The sequence below is a fragment of the Patagioenas fasciata genome, chromosome 13, assembly GCF_037038585.1.
Source record: "Patagioenas fasciata isolate bPatFas1 chromosome 13, bPatFas1.hap1, whole genome shotgun sequence".
NCBI classification, from domain to species: Eukaryota; Metazoa; Chordata; class Aves; order Columbiformes; family Columbidae; genus Patagioenas; species Patagioenas fasciata.
The window spans coordinates 14,809,079-14,828,666 of record NC_092532.1 but is presented as its reverse complement, the minus strand read 5'-3'; the positions used below and the strand labels follow the sequence as shown (position 1 = coordinate 14,828,666).

The following is a 19,588-nucleotide window of genomic DNA, read 5'->3' as shown; positions in this document are numbered from 1 at the left end:
CAAACAGGCTCCAGTTCCCCATCTCGTGAGTGAGTTTTCACGGCTGCTCTCAGTTGACATTTTTGAAGCCCTCAAAAGAGGGACCAGAAAAAAAAAATGTCGCAACATCTCAAGTGGGCACTTGAGCTGGAAACGTAGGGCTTTGGCAAGCCTTGAGCCCAGCTGCTTGCTGCGGGGATGCTCTGGGAAGCCTGGCTGGGGTCATTTAGCCAGGGCAGCTTCAGTTTTCCCACGGTGGATGAACGGGGGGGACCGTTCCCATGCTTGATGTGACCGAACAGGAGCTGGGAACTCAGCCCCGGGTGCTCAGGCAGCACAAGGTGGGTCCCAAGACCACCCAGGGCTATTTGTTAGAGCCAACAGCGATGGGCATCCCTAGAATTGAAGTCCTGTATCGAGTGACAGATAGTAGCTGGTGGGCTTTAAATGAGGTCTGCGTGGGCTTTATATAAACAGGAACCATCACTAGCCATGAGGAAGAGGAGGAGGAGAAGATACTGCATCTGCTCATGCTACGGTGCCCACAGTCTCACCTGTGCACTCTCATAGACCTGAAAGCCTAAGCAGCAGGAAGCCAGGAATACACCAATTAAGGTCTATAATAGTTGCTTAAGGTAAATAACAGAGCTGGGAAATGGGGAGGCAGCTGGCCAGCCCCCAGCTCCTCCAGCACACCGCCCGCACCACACTGCCAAGCACAACAAACAAATCCAGATGTCTTCTTGCTGGGGGACCTGATGGAAGCAACTTGGCAGGCGGTGGTTCTGGGGCTCCATATCTTATGGCAAATATCTCCCCCAGAAAGCTGAGGGAGGGGACTGACACCCCAAAAGAGGAGGCAGTGGAGGCAGCTGGGGTTCTATCTGCTGGTCCTTTATTTCGAAGATGGTTGGAGGCTCCCAGGACCTGGTCGGAAGATAAGCTGCAACGCTGAGCGCTAGAAAATTACCTGGTGTTTAATGAAAGCTGAGGAAAAAAATAGAAACCAAGAGAAACTGGACAATGATCTGGCCCTGCTGCTGGCAGGAAAGGGCAGCATCTCCCCCCACAAAAGCAGCCGGCAGCCACCTGCCCGCAGGGGAGGCTGTGTCTGAGCCCCCCCCAGCCTGCACCTGTGCAGAAGGTCCCTGGCATTTCGGATGGAGCCGACCCTGTGTCCATGCACAGTCCCAGGACCCCAGAGGGGGTGGCGTTTGGTCCCAGAGGGGGTGGCATTGGTCCCAACTTTGCACCTTCCTTGGTGACCCCCAAAGGAGCTCTGCTGGGGGGAGGCAGAGCAGAGGAAGCATCCCAGGCTCCAGGGCGAGGAGAAGGCACAAGCAAGGGGTCTTCTGTGGTGTTAGGTGGACTCCCAATGACCTGAGCAGAGGGAATAGATGTCACTGCATGAGACAGGACCTCCACACATAGCACCCCCATTCCTGAAGGCTCCCCACAGCCCCACTCACAGGGTACGCCGTAGAGCATCCGCATGACCTTGAGACAGTTGTCCAGCAGCGCCTTGGGGCGGACGGCTTTCCTCCGGCTCTCAATGCCCGCACTGTGGACCAGCTTCACCAGGTCAGCCACCACCGCCTCAACGTCTGTCTGCAAGGACAGGCCACAAGGGTGTCATCAAGGTCCCCTCTGGGACACCAGGGTGCAAAAAGCTACAGCTGATGCATTGGCCGGGAATCGAACCCGGGCCTCCCGCGTGGCAGGCGAGAATTCTACCACTGAACCACCAATGCCAGATGTGCACCAGTCCCCCAGCCCTGCCCCACGCCCTTAAACCCAATGGCGTTAGAGATGCTGGGATGAGCACCGCCAGCTGTGAACCCCCAGAGAAGGGACCCCAACAGACAGCTCTCATGCTGGAGCTCCAGCCGTGGGAGCAACTCTCCCTGCTGGCTCAGCCATCAGCCCCAGCAAGGGCCAGTTGTCATTAGCCTTCAGAGTGAACACTCTGATGAGAAAAATGAGCAGATCTCGCTCACTCCTCAGAGGGGCTGCAGAACCTGCCCCACAACACAGGACAACACAGACACACTTCGGCTTCACCCTGAAGACCCCATTGTGACACATCACACCCATCCAGCACTGAAATGCAGCTTCCTCTGGGGTTCAGCAGCACCCACAACCCCGAGCAGCCTGAGGCCACATGGAGCCCAGGATGGGTGGAGGGAGCTGGGGCTGCAGAGGTGAAGGGCAGGACATCAGGGCCACACTGGCCAGGAACAACACCTGGACTCCTGGAGAGGGAATGGGGAGTGTGACAATTGTCCCACTGAGCCACCTGTACCAGATATGGGGATGTGCACAGCTGCCCCACGGCTCCGTGGCCTGGGCATCCTGACAGGGGCCAGCACCCACCCACTGCCACATAGCAAGAGATCCTCCTTGCCACCAAGACATGGACCCTCACTGCCACGGAGCCAGTGTCCCTGCCTGCCACCCAGCGGAGATGTTCCCTGTCACCAAATCAGTGCCTCTCACTGCACCCACAATGCCACCAAATCAAGGACACTCACTGCAGAGCTGGTGCTGCCAGCATCAGAGCCTGAGCACCCACAGAGAGAACGTAGGGACAGGGCCAAAGGGACAGTGGTGCCCAAGGGAGCACCTCTGGACACTCCCCACAGGCACTGCAGCAGCCCCGAGGTGTCCCCCATGGTCACCGGGGTGCAAAAATTTGCAGCTGTTGCATTGGCCGGGAATCGAACCCGGGCCTCCCGCGTGGCAGGCGAGAATTCTACCACTGAACCACCAATGCCAGATGTGCACCACACCCCCAGCCCTGCCCCACGCCCTTAAACCCAATGACGTTAGAGACGTTGCGATGAGCATCGTCAGCTGTGAACCCCCAGAGAGGGGACCCCAACAGACAGCTCTCATGCTGGAGTTCCAGCCGTGGAAGCAACTCTCCCTGCTGCCTCAGCCATTCCCCCCCGCAAGGGCCAGTTTTCATTAGCCTTCAGAGTGAACACTCTGACGAGAAAAATGAGCAGAGCTCACTCACTCCTCAGAGGGGCTGCAGAACCTGCCCCACAACACAGGACAACACAGACACACTTCGGCTTCACCCTGAAGACCCATCTGCGACACGCCACCCCTATCCAGCACCGAAATGCAGCTTTCTCTGGGGTTCAACAGCACTCACAGTCCTGACCATCCTGAGGCCACATGGAGCCCAGGATGGGTAGAGGGAGCTGGGGCTGCAGAGGTGAAGGGCAGGACATCAGGGCCACACTGGCCAGGAACAACACCTGGACTCTTGGGGAAGAAAGAGGGGAGCATGACAATTGTCCCACTGAGCCACCTGTGCAAATTGGGGCCTGTGCACAGCTGTCCCAACGGTCCATGGCCTGGGCATTCTGATAGAGGTCAGCACCCACCCACTGCCACATAGCAAGAGATCCTCACTGCCACCAAGACATAGACCCTCACTGCCACGGAGCCAGTGTCCCTGCCTGTCACCCAGCGGAGATGTTCCCTGTCACCAAATCAGTGCCTCTCACTGCACCCACAATGCCACCAAATCAAGGACACTCACTGCAGAGCTGGTGCTGCCAGCATCAGAGCCTGAGCACCCACAGAGAGAACGTAGGGACAGGGCCAAAGGGACAGTGGTGCCCAAGGGAGCACCTCTGGACACTCCCCACAGGCACTGCAGCAGCCCCGAGGTGTCCCCTATGGTCACCAGGGTGCAAAAATTTGTAGCTGTTGCATTGGCCGGGAATCGAACCCGGGCCTCCCGCGTGGCAGGCGAGAATTCTACCACTGAACCACCAATGCCAGATGTGCACCACACCCCCCCCAGCCCTGCCCCACGCCCTTAAACCCAATGGCGTTAGAGATGCTGTGATGAGCATCGCCAGCTGTGAACCCCCAGAGAAGGGACCCCAACAGACAGCTCTCATGCTGGAGCTCCAGTCGTGGGAGCAACTCTCCCTGTTGCCTCAGCCATCACCGCCAGCAAGGGTCAGTTGTCATTAGCCTTCAGAGTGAACACTCTGATGAGAAAAATGAGCAGAGCTCACTCACTCCTCAGAGGGGCTGCAGAACCTGCCCCATAGCACAGGACAACACAGACACACTTCAGCTTCGTCCTGAAGACCCCATTGTGACACATCACACCCATCCAGCACTGAAATGCAGCTTCCTCTAGGGTTCAATACCACCCACAACCCCGAGCAGCCTGAGGCCACATGGAGCCCAGGATGGGTGGAGGGAGCTGGGGCTGCAGAGGTGAAAGGCAGGACATCAGGGCCACACTGGCCAGGAACAACACCTGGACTCCTGGGGAGGGAATGGGGAGCATGACAATTGTCCCATTGAGCCACCTCTGCCAGATATGGGGATGTGCACAGCTGCCCCACGGCTCCGTGGCCTGGGCATCCTGACAGGGGCCAGCACCCACCCACTGCCACATAGCAAGAGATCCTCCTTGCCACCAAGACATGGACCCTCACTGCCACGGAGCCAGTGTCCCTGTCTGCCACCCAGCGGAGATGTTCTCTGTCACCAAATCAGTGCCTCTCACCACCCACAATGCCACCAAACCAAGGACACTCACTGCAGAGCTGGTGCTGCCAGCATCAGAGCCTGAGCACCCACAGAGAGAACGTAGGGACAGGGCCAAGGGGACAGTGGTGCCCAAGGGAGCACCTCTGGACACTCCCCACAGGCACTGCAGCAGCCCCGAGGTGTCCCCCATGGTCACCAGGGTGTAAAAATTTGCAGCTGTTGCATTGGCCGGGAATCGAACCCGGGCCTCCCGCGTGGCAGGCGAGAATTCTACCACTGAACCACCAATGCCAGATGTGCACCACCCCCCCAGCCCTGCCCCACGCCCTTAAACCCAATGGCGTTAGAGATGCTGTGATGAGCATCGCCAGCTGTGAACCCCCAGAGAGGGGACCCCAACAGACAGCTCTCATGCTGGAGCTCCAGTCGTGGGAGCAACTCTCCCTGCTGGCTCAGCCATCACCCCCAGCAAGGGCCGGTTGTCATTAGCCTTCAGAGTGAACACTCTGATGAGAAGGCCTTGAAGGGGCTGCAGAACCTGCAGAGGACAACCCAGACGTACTTTGGGTTCACCTTGGAGATCCAGCTGTGACAGGCCACCCTCGTTCTGCACCCAAACACAAGTGTCTCAGGGGTGCAGTGGCTCCATCGGGATAGCAGAGGCTTGGGAGGAACAGCAGGATCTCTGCTACCAGAGCAGCAAGGTACTGCCATTGGTAAAAAAGGGATGAATTCGGGGGTCGCCTTCTGCACGATCTCCCCTTGCCTCTGACGGTCTCCAATTCTCTCCCCAAGCCCTACCAAGGGGGTGCAAAAAAACAAGTCCTGCTGCATTGGCCGGGAATCGAACCCGGGCCTCCCGCGTGGCAGGCGAGAATTCTACCACTGAACCACCAATGCCAGATGTGTAACTTCTCCCAGCGCTGCCTCACGGCTCCGTGCCCCGGGTGCCAACCTCTGCCCCTCATCAACCCATTCATGCCACAAGACCCACATGCAAGGGGGTGTGCATCCCCCCCAGGTGCTCACGCCTGTGGCTGCACGTCCTCACAGCACATCTGTGTACCACAGGGCTGTGTGTACCGCTTGTGCACCCTCACTTCTGTGCATGTGCCCCCTCGCCTGTCTGTGTGCACAAGCAGTAGGTACTAGCGCACCGCGTGTGCTCGTAGTGCCCCTGCAAGGGTTGTGCAAGGCTGAGCGCGAGCATGCAGCCGGGCTGGGGTACCAGGGGTCCCCTCGGTCTCCCTACCTGCTGGTACTTGCTGTACTCCTTGCCCAGGGCATCGAAGAGCTGGCACAGCTCCTGGGTGTACTTCCAGGACGGGTGCTTCTCTGGCAGCACCTCGCGGATCCGCAGCACCGCCTGAGAGCTGATGTGGAACCAGAGGTACCGCAGCGCCGCCTCTGACACCGTCCCGTTGCGCTGAGGGTGAGAGGGTGCCCTGGGTGAGATCCACACACCCCCTGTGGGTCCCTGGAGTGTCCCCATCATGGGGCTGTCCCCTGCTGCTGTCTTACCAGACGGGTGATGTTGGATGGCCTCAGCACCTCTTCGTATTGGACTTGGACAGTGTAGTCGATGGGGAAGTAGTGTTTCTGGAAAGATGGAGAAGAGCACAGGGGCTGGCAGCAAAGCGACAGCGATATCTCTGCTAGCCTCAGCGTGACGCTGGCAAACCAGTGGAAAAGCCCTTTGACATGATCAACAACCAAAGGAGGACCAGCAGAAGCAGTGCTGGGCACCACTTGCCACAAGCTGGCCCCAGTAAAAAAATCATCCCCCAGCTCCTGTCAGCTCCCAGCCCTGGCTGCATTCAGCCCCAGAGAAAACCCAGGCCCTGCAATGTCACGTGTCCCCCCATCCCCAACAAAACTGGGGGTTACCATATACTGCAGGCGCATCTCGTACTGCAGCTTGTCCTGGAGCAGGCGGGTGAGCTCGCATTCGCTCGGTGCAGCCGCCTCCAGCCCCAGCACAGCCAGGACACCTGGGCAGCCAAAAGCGAGTGGTGTCAGCCCCCTCAGGGACACCCACTAGGGTGAGGGCATCCCCCCACCCCATCCCCAAGCTGTACTCACACAGGACAGCCGCGTAGCCCTGCTGCATGTTGATGACGACTGTCAGCAGAGTCCCAGGCTGTGCCTACATGGCTGGAGTTCGCCAGGAGCCTCCTGGGCAGTGGTGTGTGGGACAGGGGGATGAGGGACAAGCACAGGCCCTGGGTGCTGGGCTGCTCTCCGGTAGCCCCAGGTGGCTGCCCCCTGCCATGGATGGGGGGTCAGTTCCCCTCTCCTGCCGTCCCCGCTGGCTTCTCCTCTCCAGCTGGCTGCGGGGAGGCAGCAGGTCCCAGGGCCATCACAGGGTACTGGCACGGATGCACTTCAGGGGGTGTGGGACCCCCCTGCAAGAGGGAATCTGGGGGGAGAGAGCCCCGGCTGCAGCCCCAGGGAGGGCACCCGCTCCAGCCCCGTGGGCTGTGGGACAGGGACAGCCCCACGTGAGTCCTGGGTGGCCACAGAGGGCTGTGGTGGCCGTGAAGCCTCGGGTGCTTGTGTCCCACTGGGGGCACGGTTGCCAGGGCTTCCCCCGGTGCCTCCCCCAGGGGATTTCCAGGGCGGGCGATGGACGTGACCCAGCCCAGCACCGTTATCCCAGCAATGAGTTTGTCCGTCCCCGGCAGGAGCTCAGCCAAGGAGCACTGGGGAATGGGGCTTGCAAAGTGGCCAGGCCATCCCACACTGGGTCCCCATGCAAACGAGGACATGTTGTGTCCCCACGCCCATATGAAGGGGGCTGTGCCGTGTCCCCATGCTGTCATCCCATGGTAAGGGGACCACGGCATGCCCCAGCGTGAAGGGGACATGATGTGTCCCCGCATGGTGTGGTGCACACACAGGAGGGGCTGTGCCATGTCCCAACACAGAAGGGGCCCCACCTGTGTCCCCATTCCACGTCCCTATGCAAAGAAGACCATACTGTGTCCCCACGCCATGTCCCAGGGGAATGCAGCCGTGCCATGTCCCCACACGGGCACCATGCTGTGCCCCCACATCGTATCCCCACACCACATCCCCACGTGAAGAGACCCACGTGCCGTGTCCCTGGAGCCCTGTCCCCACGCAGATGCGACCCGGCCGTGTCCCCACACCGTGTCCCCACGCGTGGAGGCGGGGGTCCGTGCCGTGTCCTCACGCGGGGCCCTGTGTGACCACCCGGCCACCCCCGCTGCCCGCCACCGCCTCCGCGCGGACCCGCCCCCGCTCGCCCCCACCCACGAGGGGCCCGCGGACCCACCTGGCGCAGCGCGAGGGGTCGCGGGCGCGGGACGCGTCTCCCTGCGGCGGCGGCGGCGGTGGGGCCGGGCCCGCGCTTCCCGGGAGGCGGGCGGGGGGCGGCGGCGCGGGGAGCGGGCGGGGCGGCTGCCGGGGGCCGGGCGGGGAGCGGGGACCGAGCGACCGCCCCGCACGGCCCGGTCCGGGGCTCGTCTGTCCCTGCCCTGCCGAGGGTGTCCGGCTGACGCCACCGGGTGTCCCCGGGGCGCTCGGAAAGCCTGGGTGGGTGTCCCCGGAGTGGTCAGCTTACCTGGTCTAGATGTCTCCAGAGTGCTCAGCTTATCTGGTCTGAGTGTCCCCGGGGTGCTCAGCTAGCCCAGGTGGCATATTCCCAGGGTGCTCAGCCAACCCTCCTGAGTCCCTCCCTGCTGCTTGGCTGCCCCGACTGGGAGCCCCTGGGGTGCTAAGCTAACCATACTGCGTGCCCGCTGCTCCTCAGGGTGCTGAGCCAGCTCTGTGGCATATTCCCAGGGCACTCACCCCAATCATTTGGGTGCCCACATGCACCCCAGGGTACTCAGCTAACCACACTTCACATCCCTAGGCTCCGCCAGCACTGGGAGCTCCAGAGTGCTGGGCTCCCCTGGCTGTGTGTCCCAGGGCTCTCTCTGGGCTGGGCACCCACAGGTGCATTTTGGGGCACTCAAAGTGGGCATCAACCTGGCCTTACCCAGCACACACCTGTACTGTGGGCAGGGGAGGCTGCCCAGACCCACCTGAGTGGGGCTGAGGGGACCCTGGCTGCCTCCAGGTCAGCAGGAGGTCCCGCTCCCTCTAGCCCAAGCCCAACACTGTCTTCTCAGGATGCTTCAGAGCTGAACTCCTGCCAGAAGCAAGGATGATAGGGCACTGTCCTCCCCTCCACTGCCCCGAAGAGCCCCTTGGGAAAGCTGCCTGTCTCTGTGCTGGGGGCTGCTGGGAGTCCAAGGGGTCGAGAATAGAAACCAGCTATCAAAGAGGGGTCAGCGCTCCTAGGGAAACGCGTGGGAAGGAATGCGCTTCTGCATGTGAGGAGAGCACGCTGGGATTCCCCTGGCGTGGAGTCAGGGCTGCGCCGCTCTCCTGCCAACCTTCCCCTGCAGCCAGCTCCTGGGCACTGCCCTTGCCTCCCTCCCAGCCTCGGGCCAGGGGCACGGCGCTCAGCCCCGAGCGGGGGAAGGAGCCAGTCTAGCTCCTCACCTTGGTGTCCACAGGGATTTTGCCTGCATCTGCTGCAGGCAATAAAAGGAAGCCATTTAATAACATTCCCTGCCCACGTAGTCATCAGCTTGGCAGCCGGGATTGGGTGAGGAAGAAAAGGGAAATTGTGGAGCTGCGCAGCACGGTGCTGGGGACAGTTTGCCCTCCTTGGCTGCACCAGGCTGGAAATCACCGCTGGTGCAAGCCCAAGGCAAACAGCCCCAGGTGCAAGGCACTATCCCCAGGAGCTTTGCTCCCAGGTGGCAGCAGGAGCCAAGCACTCTGTGGTTGCAGGGTCCCAGGGGAAGGGCAGAGCCCTCACTGGGAGGCTGGTGGGGTCACAGTTCAGAGCACTCCCGACAAAAAAGGTCTGGGAGCTCCTCGATGCTGGGGCTCAACCCCTCCCAGGGTTTGCCTTGTGCTGGAAGCAGGCTGGGCTAAGGAAACAAAACATTGTGCTGGGAATGCATAATTCCTGGTAAGGTACAAGGAAGGTGGCACAAATCTCTTCACCCCCAGGCAGAAGATGGGTGTGGTGAGCAGCAGTGGCCAGGTGCCACAGAGACAAAAAGTTGCAGCCCCTGCTGAAACAGGCCCACAGTGACAGGCCAAAACAGGAGAGAGGGGGTGCATGTTCACCCTCATCTCGTGCAGCACACATGCCAGAGGAACACAGAGGCTGTTTGATGTGAGTGCAGCACAGAGCTGAGGGTCACCTGCCTTTCCAAGCCCCAGGCAGGAGATGCCCCGCAGCAAGAGAGGGCTCCAGCTCCAGACACAGACCCCTGGCATGAGTAAGCCCAGGACCAACGCTGAGACTGGAGGCAAGACCAGCAAGCACCCGCTGCGTGGGAGAAACACCTTCTCCCAGCCATCCTGGCAGCCAGCTGAGCTGCAGCTGCTTCACAGGGCTACAGAAGGGAGTCCTGAGGCACAGCCAGGCCCTGCAAGGGCTGGAAAAACAGAAGCTGGGGGAACGACTGTTCCCTCCTACCCCTTCTCCACATACCCCACTTTGTGTGTGTCCCAGGGCAGCTCTGGCTGCAGAACATGCTGCCAGGATCAGGACCAGTTCCAGGCAGAGCAAGGGGTGCAGAAGGGCTTGCAAGCCAACAACTGCAGGGGCCCAGCATGGCCTCAGCATCCACACAGGGCATGGGGTTGAGGGTGTGCACATTTGTTCTCCTCCTCCACCCCTCCTGCTCCCACCAGGTCAGCAACAGCTGCTGCTGCAGAGCCATGGAGTCAGGCTAGTTAAAAAAACAACAAAACCAACAGGCTTTTATTCTTCATGTGCTGCTCACAGGCACAACTTGGAGACATTGCTCTTGCCAAAGTTATTATGAAACAAATCAAGTCCCAGACTCAGGCCTCACTCTTCCCCACCCCCAAGAGAGTCAACATTGTACAAAACTCTATTTACAGGGAAAACAGTCAGAAACAGTGAGTCCAAAACCCCCTTGCAATTCAGAATAAAACGTTCAAGACAAGTGTGACAGCTATACCCTCCACACAGCCAGGCTGCCCACCAGCTGCTCCTGGGGCTGCTGGAAGACCAGAGCTTCTCACTACCAACTACTAAAAGCAGGCTGGTAAGCCCAAGTTGTGCCACAGCTGTTTCCTTTTCCAAAAAGCTGGGAAATTGCAAAACCCACTTGATACTACAAAGGCTCAGCTGGATCTGCCCTATGCGGATTCCTGCAAGGCAAGGACAAGACACCCTCAAGCTCCCCCATCCTAAAGAGGGGCCAAGGAGATGGGGCTGAGGGTCAGTCTGCACTCCTTCCTTGGGCACTTCCCAAGAGGGAATCTCTGGCTGCAACCCAGAACATGTCAGGAGCCTTCACATAAGCAGTGGGTTGTGTTGGGAGACCTAATATCTGATACTGTATTTACTGGAGTCACATTACTTTGAAACAAACCAAGAGAAGCAAACCAATATTTAAAAAAGGAAAAAAAGCACATATTCCTCCTCCCAACTGTGCTTGGAAGAGCGTCCATAGGAGCCAGTGAGCAGTTCTGTTCCTGCCAGCTGCTGCTCAGAAAGCGTAGCGTGTGCGGATGTCTTCCAGCTTCTTGGACACTTCAGGTGGGGTCCGGTCCAGCTCTTCGGCCACATTCTTCTGTTTGTTAGGCTCCATGGAGTTGAACTGCTCACACAGGTCTCCATCGATCACATTCTAGAGGGCAAGGAGGAGAGCATTGAATCAACACAACACAGGCACTGAACCCTGCCTAAACGGGGAAAAACAGCAACAGTTTGTTCCCAGAAGCTTCTTAATCCTGTCTTGGAAACAAGACCATGCTCAGTGACCTCATCTGCTGAATAGCAGCAGTTAGCATCAAATTAATTACTGGCCAGCTTGACTAACGAAGGAGAAACTCAAAAAGCCTGGGTGCAACCAAAGAATCAATATAAGGGAAGGGAAGACAGATACCACTTGGGTCCCAGCACTGTGTGTGGGAGGCTGAGGGAAGCGGCAGAAGACGACTGGACGGCATCTTCACTCAGATGCGAGACATCCTTGGAGGCTGTGCAGGCTGCACTTCAACCTCAAGATTATCTAGAGCAAGAACACCCTCTGCACTTGAAACTGGGACAGTTTCCTGACTGATACTACATACTCTGGGAGCAGTTACCACACAGTTACTCTGGTCCAGTCCTTTGGACCCTTCTGGTCACAACATTTAACAGCCAACAGCCTTAAATACAGTTCCTCAAAAGCAGAAATAGGCTGTTTCTTATGAGATTTATCTTTTTAATGGTAGTAGGGAAAAAAAAAAAATAGCGTATCCCTCAGGCAACATGCAGCTCGACCCAGCCACGCAACCAGCTACGTAATGCTCTGCTTCTCCTGAAAAAGGACATGCTGGGGCAAGCAGACGAGGACAGCAGCAGCACCTCTGGGCTTGGGTCTCAAGAAGAAGCCTCAGAAGGCTCACTACTGGGGTTAATAAACCAGAAAAAATGTGATATTTAGTGCTAAGCACTGCTCTCCTTACAGAGTGCTAATACAGCACTGGCTTCAGTTCCAGCCAGTCACTACATAACGGCTAACATTGCACCAGTGTTCCCCACTGAACAGCAACTGTGACTTGCTTCTGCCACACCTCAAATCTGTTCCCTGTTCCAGATCAAGTCTCTGCACCCCCATGACTGACTGATCCTAAATCCTCAGACCTACCTTGACTGGGAAGTAGTAGGAACGGAAACTGAGATGGTCTCGTCCACAGAGAGGAGGGTGCTCAGACCTTAAGTGCATTTCCACATGCTGGAAGAAGTCATGATCCTGGGGAGATTAAGAATTGGCAAGATAAGAGTTTGCTGCACGCCAATGCCTGAAACACAGCCGTTACCAGGTTCTGCTCGAGCAGCCCCACCACCTCCACCCGCAGCAGAGCTACGCAGGCAAGGGTGCCACCTTGGCAGGATCAGCTTCCCAGGAACTGGAGCGCACAGCAGCTGTGCAGCATAGAGGTGCAGCTCAGAAATGGAATGCCTTGGCACCTGCTGCTGCAAGAGGCCACAGCAAACAGAGCAGGGAAAAATATCTTCAGCAGTTGAAGCGTCAGTGCCTGATCAACAGTTTACAGGCTACACACCCCTACCACCCCTACACAAAGCATACACTAAATCACCCAGAGGTCCTCTGGAGCACAAACAGATTTAGAACAGCAGTATAACAAGAAAAGCCCACAGCTCTTCACAGAACCAACATAGAAGAAGGAGTTAAGAGGATCCTTCCCCTTTGCATCAGAGTCTGTCCCACAACCACAGGTTTTCCTGCAGCCTAAATTTTAATGCACTGCCCCAGATTTACCCTCAGGGGTATGTTAATATACTTGGCCAGGGATAAGCACACAGAAAAGCAGCAAGTCTGCAATGCAATGATGGCACTTGCTTACCTCATGGGAAGTAAAAGGGACTAAGATGCCTATTCCCCCCGATAAGGTGGTATAGACAAGAGATTCAGAGCCTCCTGGGATCAGCGTGGTCTTCTGGAGGGAAAGCACTGTCTCTCCCACGTGGTAATTCATAATCACTTCAGCCTGAAAGTCAACCACAGAGGCAAGCTTTTATTTCAGCTTATATAAAAAGCATCAAAAGGCTTGAGAGAGAAAAGCAGAATTCAGCCACCTGCTAGTTCTGAAATGCCTTTCTAAAGAGGAAGCGCTGTCCACCTGTGACCAGATGGCAAAACTCAGCACGCTGCCGAATTATCCTCTTGAGCTGGACAAATGGGTGCAAGTAATGAGAGAAAGCAGGGAAAGAAAATGAGTGTGCAGCTTCAATCAAATATCACCGAACAGGCATCAGCTCTGATTTCAGAAGCTGAATTTGGCTCCCAGTGACAATGAAAACTGATCCCCCACAGCACAGTAGATGTGTAGGAGCAAAACTGCCAATACATCTCCTGGACAACACTGCAGATGACTTCAGAGAAAAGCAGAGTATTCTTTTTCCACAGTAGTCATGTATTTCCCATGAAGCATTACCTTCTGTGATGCTCCATTAAGAAGCCCCCTGTCCCAGAGTGCTTTGTTGCCTGTGGGATCTTCATCCACCTCATCATTGGTGTTGGGAGGCAATCTCACCTGCATTGCAAGAAGGAGGAAGAGTCAACAAGCTGCAGAGGAACAGCACTCTGGAGAACCCTTGTGGTCTGTGAAAGGCCGCTTTTGTGGACTCTACAAAAATCACTTTATGTTTAGAGCAAAATAATCTATTTGTCCCTCAAACAAGGCCTTTAAAGGACAACTGTGTTGTCAAGACTGATGGCTCATCACTCAAGAACATGGGCAGGTCCTCACAACTGGCCTCTGCCTGGCCCAGAACCTGCGGCTCACCCTGGGAGGTATGGTCAAACGGTCTGAAGGTGGTTCCCGCTAAGGAAACAGTTTGGTGGATGTGGGGCAGGAAAACTGAAGAGGATTGATTTGTGTGCATCAGCCAAAACCTGCAAGCACAGCGCCCGACACTTGCTGAACTCTGCACTCCAAAGCATCCGAGCACACTTCAGAACGAGATCAAAGCTCTGGCAGAATGACCTTCTATTCTTTCCTCCTCCCCTGCTGAAATCCAGCCAAGTGGGGAAGTGTCAGCACCGACAAAGCCAGCTTTCGAGAGGAAGTGACAGAGAAAGCTGAATGCCAGCGATGAGGTTTAGCCAGGGAAAGTAAGAGTGATAACACTGACCCAAGTTCACATGGGCCCTTTCACAGTTACAAGCTTCGTTTCAAAGCTTATTCACAGCAAGTTTTGTGGCAATTTCAACACAGGTTATTGAATGCTTCGGCAATATGGGGTTTGACCTGCTGATGCCTTAACTTGTTTGGTTTAATTAATAAACTGATAAACTGCAGCTGCCTGCTATGACGACAGCTAGTCACCCCATAAAAACAAGTGAATGGTACAGGGCGTTGTCTCCAGCTAAGCACAGATCCTCATTCTTTTAAGACAAATCATGGATGTTTTAAGAAAAAATATGTCATGGCCAAAAAGCCCCAACTTCTCTGAGGCACACTCACCACGCAGATGTTGCCAAATTTGTCTGCTCCAGCCACAGTGTCATAATCCAGGAGAGTTGCTGTAGTGACCCACCGAGGATAAGTGTCATCAGCAAAGATGATAAGCTGGTTCTCATTTCTTTTGTAGCGCACCCAGATGAAACTCTCCTGAACGTCTGAAACAATTACTCTGTGCCCAATGGTTTGGATCCCACAGATGTAGTTGGCAATGTGCTTTTGAGAGAGAAAGGACAAAATCTGAGTGCTTCTAACAGGGATGCATAACCAATTAGCTCTACCCTACTCCAACTAACACACTATTTCCCCTTTGAACTATGGCTCACTCTCTATTTCCCATCATTCCCTCCAAACTACCTCTCATTTCTGGCATGCCACAGCCCCAGTCTAAATATACTGTCAATACAGGGTCTTGCAGCGTAACACTCACCACACACCATTCTCAGCCTGCTGAACACAAGTCATGTCCAGAGAACAGGCACTGCTGGTGAGCCTATGAACCGAGATGACGGGGCAGTCCTACAAACAGGCGTTGCTTCAGAATGCCCTCACTATTGTGGCCATGAAAGACCCAAGAAGGAAAGCTTCATTTTCTTCATGAGTCATATTAAAAAAAACAAAACAAAACAAAACACAAACAAAAACCCCAAACCAAACACAAACACCCAACACACAAAAAAATGTTCCCCTACAAGTCCCCAGTCTTCCTGTGAGCTTGCTGGAGTTCCTTTGTGTGGTAATGAGCAACTGGCATGGGTTCTGCAGCTTGCACAAGAGAGGGAGGAGCAGACAATTAAGAGTTAGAAAACTATGCTCTGCAATTTATTTTCCTGAAGTACCAGAGATGCTGAGCAAGAAGAATCATCTACTTCAAGGAGAAAATCTCCTTTTCAAGATTCTGGGATCTAAAGAGATGCTCATATACATTCTCCAACTTCTGTCCCCAGCCTGCTGATCACTTAAGGAAACATTTCCAGCAGTTGTTTCGTATCTGAGTAAGACCTCTCACATTTGCAGCAGACAGCCAAAAGCACTGTCTGCACAGGCTTGCAAAACTTCTGCACTTATCCACTAACAGCCTGCATTGAGCTGGTACAAAAACAGAACCTGCAACACACTACTGTCTGAATGGAGATGAGAAAGATGTGCACACCAGCAAGGTACAGACACAGTTCTGAAGTCCAAGTGCACTTAGGCTGAAGCAGCAGTTAAACCCTCATTTCACTCCTGCTGCAAAGCATCACTCAACTCCAAGTTAATAGCTCTGGTCAAGAACAAAAGCCAGTACCTTATTCTCACACTTCCGAAGCAGTTTCTTCTTGCCCAGGTCATAAACGCGCAAGAGCTTTCCAACTCCAATTAAGACTCTACCTTGGAATGGAGCAATGGCTGCAGGAACCTCCTCCACAGGGGTCTAGAGAGATAAGATGACAACTGTGAGATCCTCATTAACAGAGCTAACCTTACACCAAGTTTCAGAATGGATTCAGCTAATGGTTCGGCTGAAGCTCATTGGGCTGAGCCAAGTCTTTCAATACAAAAGGCTAATCAGAATCCTTCTCTACAGGAGGGGCAAAAGGTCTGTCCTCTGTAGGCCTTCTGACAGCAGCACATACCACACGTGGTGCTAACATCTCTGGGTACTACACAGACACCACAGTGCTGTTAGTGCACCTTAACTGAAGTGTGGGGTTGCTGCAAGAACACCACACTGGGGAGGCAGCAAAGAAAGGCAAGGATCTTGTTGCCTTGGTTCCTAGTTTCACCTTATCCCCAACAGAAACACCATATGCTTTGCCTAAATACATCCAGACAGTCTGTTTTGAAACAGAGGCATGAATCTAATTCAGCCATCTGCCATAGACACTCTGAAGCTGCCACCGAAGACGTGTTATAGCTGAACAATTCCAGTAACAATTCCAGTAAATCTTCCACCACTAATCAATCCAAAAGGATCAGTCACAGCTGAGAATAGGAACATGCAGAGAGCTTCCAGTTACAGCGTTCCCAGCTTGGTTGCACTGGCTAAAACAAGTTCGCACAGCATCAGTGCTGTCAGCTTCCAAGTGGGTGTTCAGTGGCACCAGAAAAGGTCCTGGCCCAGGACAGAGCCCACTCATTGCCATGAGGACTGTAGGAAGTGAATCAGCCACAACATTCCCTTCCATGTGTTCATCTGCTCAAAACTTGGCCACTCTGGAGGCAGGTGGGAAGAACAGAATTTTGTTTTAACAGAGTTCTGCTGAAGCCCCAGAGACCTGTCAAGCAAGCTGGTCACCACACAACTAATCATTTCTTCAAGCAAAAAAATCAGCATCAGAGGAAAGACGACAGCTTGCACCAGCTTCATGTGGTCAGCCAAGGACTGAGAGTCTTCACACCAGGGCTCAAGTGACCCAAGTATGAATTAGCTTTGTAAACAAGTGTTCAGAGCAGCAATCTGAGCTCATAATACAAAAAGGAAATAGAGCTGTTTCTCTCCCCTCCCTAACACTGGCATGAAAAACACTGCTCCTTCCCATTTACTCAATTACATGGATAAGATTATAGCCAAGGCAAAGGACTGGGACTCTAGGGATATCTGTGTTCAATCCTCAGCTCTGTAAAACATGTCCCAAATGATTTTGTAGGCAGCAGCTTATTTTTGCCAAGGCTGCTTCTAGTGCGTAACATCAGCATGATGATCTTGCTCAGGATTCATTGAGTACTGCAATGTTACTACAGTTTTTGGGGTGAAGTAGCAGCTATTCCAACACTCTGTCTGTAAATAATCCAGTCACCCCTCTCACCTTGTGCAGAAACTCCAGCTTCTCACCACTATTCACCAGCTTGTATGTGTAGACAAACCCCCCAGCAACTGAGCGTGGGTTCAGAATCAGGTCCTTGGCGACACCCACCAGCACGTACCACTCATCACCAGTGTTGGAAAACCGGCACACGGCCACACTGGGGACAAGAAGACACGCCAGGAGATCAGTGTGATCACAACACAAAGGCTGCACACAGAGACCAGATTCCCTGACAGCACAACTTGCACTCAGCCAGGTAGAGATTCAGGAGACAAACCTTCCAGCACTGACATTTTCAGAGGTTATTTTTCCTCCCTGCAGAAATGTTTAACTCAGATTTCTCTATTCTTCCACACTCCCCATCAAAACAATAAAGTGCTCTAGCCATTACATATTCTGAAAGCATTAATTTTATGCTTTCATGGGCTGGACACTGCCTAGCAATGCACAAAGCTCCACTGGAAGCTGGTTTTCAAAGGCTGTCTCAACCTGGACACATACATATAACTTTCCTCATCTTCCAATGTTATTTCCCCGCTGAGCTCAGCCAGGTTGGGAATCCTGGACAAAAGAGCCTTTTGGACTAGCATGACCTAACTCCACCTGCTAAGGCACTCGCTATTCTTCATTATTATTGTGTTGGTCTTCCTCTCTAGTCCCTCTAACACTTCCTTTCCATTGAATCTATGCTCAGTTTATCTGGAGGACAAGGGGAAATGAGAGACGGCAGCACATTCTCTTGTTCCCAGCTCTCTTATCTGTCATTTACATCCCCATGTTGTTCTTTAAACACTGGGGTCCAGCAAACATATCTGAAGCATCAGCTCTTACTGTCACATGCAGATACATCAGGGTGGGAAGGGAAGGAAAGGCAAGACAAAAGCTTGAAGCATGTGGCAAACGCTTCTGGAATTTCCAGACAGTCTCTTGACAACATGCTGCATCTGGATTTCAATTCAGTAACAGCTGAGCACAGAAGGAAAAAACCACATAAGACTCATCACAAGCAGAGCCTCTTGCTGCATCCGGGACCGCTTCTTACCTGAAGGCAGCTTCGTTCTGCTCTAGCTGGACCAGATCTAATGTATTTCCCTGGATGGGGTTCATCACCCTGATAACAGAGGCCCATTGTCCATTCCCTGCCTTGGGAGCACCAAAGATGGACTCAGGAAGATTCTCATTCAGAAAGGCTGCAGCCATCTCTGCAGCCAACTCCCTTTCATCTTCACCCGCAGCCTCTACCATTTCCTACAGCACATTAAAGGACAGGAGAAAACAACAGTTTAGTGGATTTCCTTTTCAGACATGCTGCATAAAATATAGCCCACATTTCCCATAAGTCCAGGTATTCCAGGGCAAGGTACTGACTGTGAAGACACAAAAGCCACCAAATCCTAAATTTTCCACCCGCCCTGAGCTTACTCCCAAAGGAGGTTCTGCAGCTCAGGGCACAGCAGCGTCAGCTCTGCCCTGCCCAAGGGGCACTTGTATTCAAAGCAACAACTCTGGAAACAACACTGAGTAGAAAATAATCCACTCACATCTAATCATCTTTGGTCACAGAAAACCCAGAGAATGGCATTACACAAGCAGGACTGCAACCAGTACATGATTTTTAAAGCCTGCCATGATAACACGCAGTGAAAGGAGCACTGGGAAGTAGTGTATTCTGTTGAAATTTGTTTGGAGGCAGATCTTTGCTTCCTTCATCTCCTGCATTCACACAGAGCACAAAAACTTCCAGGCAATGGTATTTGGGAACTACTGCACGAGGAGGATTTGCTGCTGCAGAAGTCACCTCTGGGAAACAGATGCGTGTACCTGCCCCACTCAAGTACCTCGGCCATTTGCTGCTTCCTCTGTGCCTTGGTGGCCTCAGTGTAAGCGTTGTGGTCTGTCTCAATGATAATCAGGTTGTTGCTCTCTGGGTGAATGACAAACTTTCGGGGTGTGTACTGCAACGGGAAGGCAACCTGGTTGAAGACTGCCCCCAACTTCTCCAACGCCAAAATCCTGGGGGACAAAGACGTGACATGTCAAACAAGGTCAGAAAGCAACTGCCCAAGAGGACATGACTGGAGTTGAGCTTTACATCTGTGAAACTGGCTGGCGCTGGAAACAAGCAGCACCCTTCTCAGGCCAGAGAGCAACTTGAAAACAGTTCCAGAGTGGAGGGCAAAACCAGCTCCTAAATGGGACCTAATGCTGCAGGACAGGTGTATTCTGCAGTGTAGGGTCCCTAACTTGAGGGC

At 54.3% G+C, this 19,588-nt stretch overlaps 2 protein-coding genes and 5 non-coding genes across 11 annotated transcripts in view; all 7 read right to left on the bottom strand.

The window, feature by feature from the left end:
• Positions 1–852: 852 nt before the first annotated feature.
• On the bottom strand, positions 853–7,897 carry IL34 (interleukin 34). 5 transcript variants are annotated; one of them, XM_065848304.1, is made up of 7 exons: positions 7,805–7,897; positions 6,589–6,925; positions 6,394–6,497; positions 6,028–6,105; positions 5,759–5,932; positions 1,449–1,587; positions 853–1,359 (listed from the first exon to the last, which is right to left on the bottom strand). In XM_065848304.1, exons 2-7 carry the CDS (start codon positions 6,614–6,616, stop codon positions 1,340–1,342), a joined length of 543 nt encoding a protein of 180 aa, XP_065704376.1. In that variant the 5' UTR covers positions 6,617–6,925; positions 7,805–7,897; the 3' UTR covers positions 853–1,339. The 5 variants fall into 5 exon arrangements, with proteins under 5 accessions (XP_065704376.1, XP_065704378.1, XP_065704380.1 ...); XM_065848306.2 differs by having other exon boundaries at positions 6,589–6,836; positions 7,805–7,891; XM_065848308.1 differs by having other exon boundaries at positions 6,589–6,771; positions 7,805–7,890.
• Positions 1,660–1,730, bottom strand: TRNAG-GCC (transfer RNA glycine (anticodon GCC)). The gene has a single exon. It is a non-coding gene; the product is annotated as a tRNA-Gly (tRNA).
• On the bottom strand, positions 2,682–2,752 carry TRNAG-GCC (transfer RNA glycine (anticodon GCC)). The gene has a single exon. It is a non-coding gene; the product is annotated as a tRNA-Gly (tRNA).
• Positions 3,704–3,774, bottom strand: TRNAG-GCC (transfer RNA glycine (anticodon GCC)). The gene has a single exon. It is a non-coding gene; the product is annotated as a tRNA-Gly (tRNA).
• TRNAG-GCC (transfer RNA glycine (anticodon GCC)) lies at positions 4,727–4,797 on the bottom strand. Its single transcript has one exon. It is a non-coding gene; the product is annotated as a tRNA-Gly (tRNA).
• Positions 5,336–5,406, bottom strand: TRNAG-GCC (transfer RNA glycine (anticodon GCC)). Its single transcript has one exon. It is a non-coding gene; the product is annotated as a tRNA-Gly (tRNA).
• Positions 7,898–10,275: 2,378 nt separating the features above from the next.
• The window catches only part of SF3B3 (splicing factor 3b subunit 3), a 30,260-nt gene continuing 20,947 nt past the window's right edge, over positions 10,276–19,588 (bottom strand). The window contains exons 18-26 of the mRNA XM_065848083.2: positions 19,175–19,349; positions 18,379–18,584; positions 17,337–17,493; positions 15,836–15,961; positions 14,551–14,763; positions 13,519–13,617; positions 12,928–13,071; positions 12,207–12,311; positions 10,276–11,201 (exon numbers count right to left, since the gene is read on the bottom strand). Of these exons, the coding sequence (XP_065704155.1) occupies positions 11,061–11,201; positions 12,207–12,311; positions 12,928–13,071; positions 13,519–13,617; positions 14,551–14,763; positions 15,836–15,961; positions 17,337–17,493; positions 18,379–18,584; positions 19,175–19,349 (1,366 nt within the window). The 3' untranslated portion in view covers positions 10,276–11,060. The remainder of the gene's footprint in view (positions 11,202–12,206; positions 12,312–12,927; positions 13,072–13,518; positions 13,618–14,550; positions 14,764–15,835; positions 15,962–17,336; positions 17,494–18,378; positions 18,585–19,174; positions 19,350–19,588) is intronic.